General features: G+C 40.4%; 1 protein-coding gene across 1 annotated transcript in view; it reads right to left on the minus strand.

The window, feature by feature from the left end:
* Positions 1-4,066, minus strand: part of LOC130387999 (retinal-specific phospholipid-transporting ATPase ABCA4-like) — a 52,807-nt gene extending 48,741 nt beyond the window's left edge. The window contains exons 1-6 of the mRNA XM_056597296.1: positions 4,001-4,066; positions 3,519-3,612; positions 3,167-3,308; positions 2,742-2,881; positions 2,265-2,392; positions 1,510-1,707 (exon numbers count right to left, since the gene is read on the minus strand). Of these exons, the coding sequence (XP_056453271.1) occupies positions 1,510-1,707; positions 2,265-2,392; positions 2,742-2,881; positions 3,167-3,308; positions 3,519-3,612; positions 4,001-4,066 (768 nt within the window). The remainder of the gene's footprint in view (positions 1-1,509; positions 1,708-2,264; positions 2,393-2,741; positions 2,882-3,166; positions 3,309-3,518; positions 3,613-4,000) is intronic.
* Positions 4,067-4,606: the final 540 nt, after the last annotated feature.

The following is a 4,606-nucleotide window of genomic DNA, read 5'->3' on the forward strand; positions in this document are numbered from 1 at the left end:
CATTCACAACTACGTATGTATTAGCAGTTCAAGCGTAAGTATCGTATTGCATTTCTATTGGCCAGCTCTTCACAACACAACATCCTCTGGGCGGGGACTGCTTATAGCTAAGTCCATTAGATAAATAGGCCAAGATGGATAAGGGCTGTGAAAGTCCCCCCACTTAGGCCAATCCCCTGACCCCTTGTTTAAAGCCCAGCGCTGAAGCAGAGCATACACTGGTGAGCTCAGCATGTGGCATGGGAGATGATGAACCCACGAAGGGCTATGAATGGCTGGGGAAGATAGAGGCTGCATATGAAGATCATTAAAATGCAATGCAAAAAATATGTACACAAAATCTGACTGTTGATTGATCCACTCACTGAACACAATTACATACATACCAGGTTTTAAGAATAACGTAAAGCGGTGTTAAGCACAAAATACTAATTTGTAAATTAGCTTAAAAATAGCCTTAGCGGCTACTAGCCTTCATTAAATTACCTCTCACATGCTACATGTTGGCATCACACACGGTCTCTCTCTACTAGGAAACATTGACTAGCTAATGTAGTACGCACTCACTGAACTATGCTTACCAAAGCTATGTCCCACCTTGTCTTTAAGCAACACGACAGCAGCTTCCACAACAATGAATCATAGGCTCTCTTTGGATTGGCAAATGTGTATTCCATTCAACGTAAAGCGGTGTGAAACCATTTAGATTTGGGCTTTTGGTGAAATGATTTGGCCATGACAAGCTAACTTTATCCTGGGCCATGATGTTTCCAAATCATAAATCTATGTTAGATAGGATTTGTATTGTTAATGTTACAATTGCCCCTTTTCACCATTGTGCAACTATTTGACAACCATTTAGAATGAATCGTATATTTAATCGAATCATACATATTTAATTCTGTTCTGGATGATTGGATGGTTCCACATCACAGAAGCAGAGGGAGACACGATGAGACCTCCAGGCATGTTGTTTACAATTCAATGTGATGTTTGACTAGGGGAGACAAAGGATTTATAATATGAACAAGCTATTATAAGATTGAAATCAATTGAGAAAATCTCTGCAGGAAAAAGCCATCTCCTTCCTTGTTATTATTAGAACAACCACAGCATACACAGGCATATTTTAAAGCTTCTAAACATATTTCAGCAAGGATGTCAGGTAGTTTGTGTTTTCCCCAACTGAGGAAATACTTAATCAAAGTCCAGAAGATTACTTGGCAGTTTCTACACCTAAACCCTGATTGAGAATGCCAGCCTCTATGAAGGAACTTGGAAATGGTCCCATGCTCTCACAAACCCCTTCCCTCTAACAATGCCAACGACACCTGCCAAGTCATATGCATATATTATAACAGCCCAACCAGCCTCTTCGATGGAAATCTGTTTAAACCCACCACTTCTGCACATACGACCAGGTGTGTCGTGTCGTATGTGTCGTAAGACTATAGTATAAAATCCTTTTCACAAAATTCCGTTTTCTGAAGAGAAAGAGAGCAGACTGACCAATCGGAAGATCTTGAAGAAGTCCAGATTGGAATAGAGGATGTCCTCGATCTTCTGCAGCCTCTGCTGGGAGAGAGCGCACATGGCGTTGCGCACGGAGAACAGGCCCCGGCGGCTGTGGAAGAGGATGAAGCGTTCCAGCAGGACCTGGCTGCAGGCGATGTCCTTCAGCTGCAGGTCGGGGATGCCGAAGGCAAACTGGAGGAAGAACAGAAGGAGATTGAAGTCCGCCACAATCAATGTTCCTGTTTCATCGATGTTCTGGGCAACTCAACCGATAACTGATGTGATGATGCTCATTTTGTGGATTCTCTGGACATATATATGCGTATTGTCGGCAACTATCGTTTTTCACAAAACGTTTAGATTAGGATATTTAGTTGCACATGATTTCCCCACCAAGTCCCCACCGCTTTATCTAAAGGCCACTTACTCTATCTCATTGCCATCGACAAGTTGATCTATTTTAAAATATGTGAATAGGGAACCATCGCACAATAAATATTACATCAATGGTCCAACTTTCTTACAGTTATTCTGCAGATTTGCCGACTTGCTTCAAACACACTTCTCTCATATATTCAGGAAAAAAGCCGCATTTGATATTATTATTATTATTGATTAGTCTATTTGGAGTACAAAGGTGCCATTGGGTGACCAAAAAAATTGGTTATTGATGTTAAAGTTAGGAAATCCCATATCCTTATCTAATCATAAAAGGTACTGAGGTAACCACACACATACAATAAACCCACATTTTCCAGTCGTATTTCTGCATTGATCAGCTCGTGAACCACAGAGTCTGAGAGGCTGGCGTCTCGCAACAGGAAGGCCGTGAAGTTCTCGTCGTCCTTCAGAATGTCGTCTAGCCTCAGTCCGCGACCTAGATGGATGGATAAAACGATCATTGACTAGCTGGTGTCCAGGAAACAGTTGACAGCCAGACTGATAAATTGCTGCAGGTTTCAGGGAAGAATGTCCAATGGAAAAATACAATGTTTGTTTCTTTATGTGTTACAAGGATGTTCATGTTCCTCTTAGTCATTCATTTGTTATTTGGTTGTTTTTAGAGCTTATGAGCTTATAGTAGTAAAATAAAAGAACGAGCACAAATTAAGGTTTGACTTTTGCCTCTTTCAAGTCCTTTGACTAAATCGACCAGGATGTCCTACCGAGTTGCGAGTTTTAATCAGAGCTCAAACCTCACCAAACTGGTAGTACTGTAGTAGTACCTGAGACCGAATGTGGGTTGTTGCGCAGAGCCTCCATGAAGTTAGAGAAGGAGGCCATTTCTCTCCAGATCTGCCCTAGCTGCTGGGTCTCCTCATCGTTTAGCAGCAGCTCCTGGGCATCAGCATAGAATCGAGCAAATCTGCAACCAGAACCAAGCATACAGTTTTATCATGACTGCTCTTCCTATAGCACCACACAAATAATGTTGGGTAATTTACCTTAACCAGTGTTGTTTGATGTTTCCATTAAATAGTTGTGACCAAGCGGTATTAATGTAGCCTAGTTAAGTTACTGTACGGTTTTTAAACAAACACATTTTAAAATTTACCATACGCTATATTCAGTTTAATAATATATTGAATCCTCTCTAATTAAGTAAAGCCTCTGATACAGCAACTACCAAATACGTTTTTAGAGAACCCACATGCAGTTGTTGTAGTTGGAGACGATTCCAGGGGACTCTCCCCTGGTGGGATATCTGAAACAGGGGTTGTTGACGTTGCAGAAGATCCCTTGGATCCAGGGGAGAATCCCCGTCGAGGGCATGGCCTTGTTGGGGAAGTGACCTGAAGGGACACGCAGTGATGAATGACGGGGTTAGATGCCTAGAAAGAGGCTAATCAAAAGCAGCTAGCATCACATCTACTTTAGCAATATAATTTTGGCAATGAATGTTGCAAAAAAAAACAACTGTAAGCAGAACATATTACTTAAATGATCTGTAGATAGCTACCATCGTTAAAAAAAATAGTAAAGAAAGATATATGACTCCTTACACTCATGTTGCCTGTACAGTGGGTTGGCCTTACGCAGCCACACCAGACCGATAAACAACATCACAGGCCACAGAATCTCCACCAGGAAGCGGATCTAAACAGGTACAAAGTTATACACATGCTAGGAACCTACATGTGTCAAGTTCCAATAAATACCAAAAGATTAACTCATGGAAACCTTAAGGCCTATGTCTTTGTTTTTGTTTTTTTTATATTTGTAGAAAGAAAGTTGTCAGGTAAGACAATGTATGGAAAAAGGAAATATCCTGAATTAATTCAATAATTAGGTTAATTCAATATATTTTAAGACTCATTCTATTCATATTCATCAACGGCATCAAGTACAAAATGTATCAAAGTCAGATATGCATATTCAGTATCTCAATCTTTTTGCATCTGTTTTAACTGCGTTCAGAATCTCAGGCGGTCAAAACAATTCAGAAACCACTGGAGCAGGTTAGGGTTGATGGGCTGCAGGCTACCTTCTGTCTCTTGCGTAGAGTCCAGTTTTTCCATAGCAACAGGCGGATTTGACTGCCTGTATTCATCTCTGGACAGCTCAACCCCTGGAAGGGGTCATCAGACTCTGATAAACCTGGACATGGAGGGTTTGTTTACATCTAGAGTGATTCTAAATGATGATATAATGTGTGTGTGTGTGTGTGTGTGTGTGTGTGTGTGTGTGTGTGTGTGTGTGTGTGTGCGTGTGTGAGTGTGAGTGTAAATGTCATGTCACAAAAATATCGTGTCATGGCCTTAGTAGAATGTCAAGCATGCACATTAATCTGTTTATCTGCAACCGCACAAAGAATACTATACCCCCCCACACATACACATGCACACACACGTGTCATCATGTGTGTGGTAATGTGTCAAACTCAAATGGTTACTCAATTGCTAAATGTGAAAGACCTTGTGTCACAAAATTATGTGATTTATCTTAAAAATAATTTCTTCATAACCTTTAATGAGTCGTACAACATATTTGTGAGGAGTAGTCATTTTCCATCATTTAAAATTAAGTTAATCTGTAATGAAATATAAAGTACCCCTCTGACAATTAATGTGAATTCATGAATTAAAAAACA

This window comes from Gadus chalcogrammus, chromosome 8 (genome assembly GCF_026213295.1).
Source record: "Gadus chalcogrammus isolate NIFS_2021 chromosome 8, NIFS_Gcha_1.0, whole genome shotgun sequence".
NCBI classification, from domain to species: Eukaryota; Metazoa; Chordata; class Actinopteri; order Gadiformes; family Gadidae; genus Gadus; species Gadus chalcogrammus.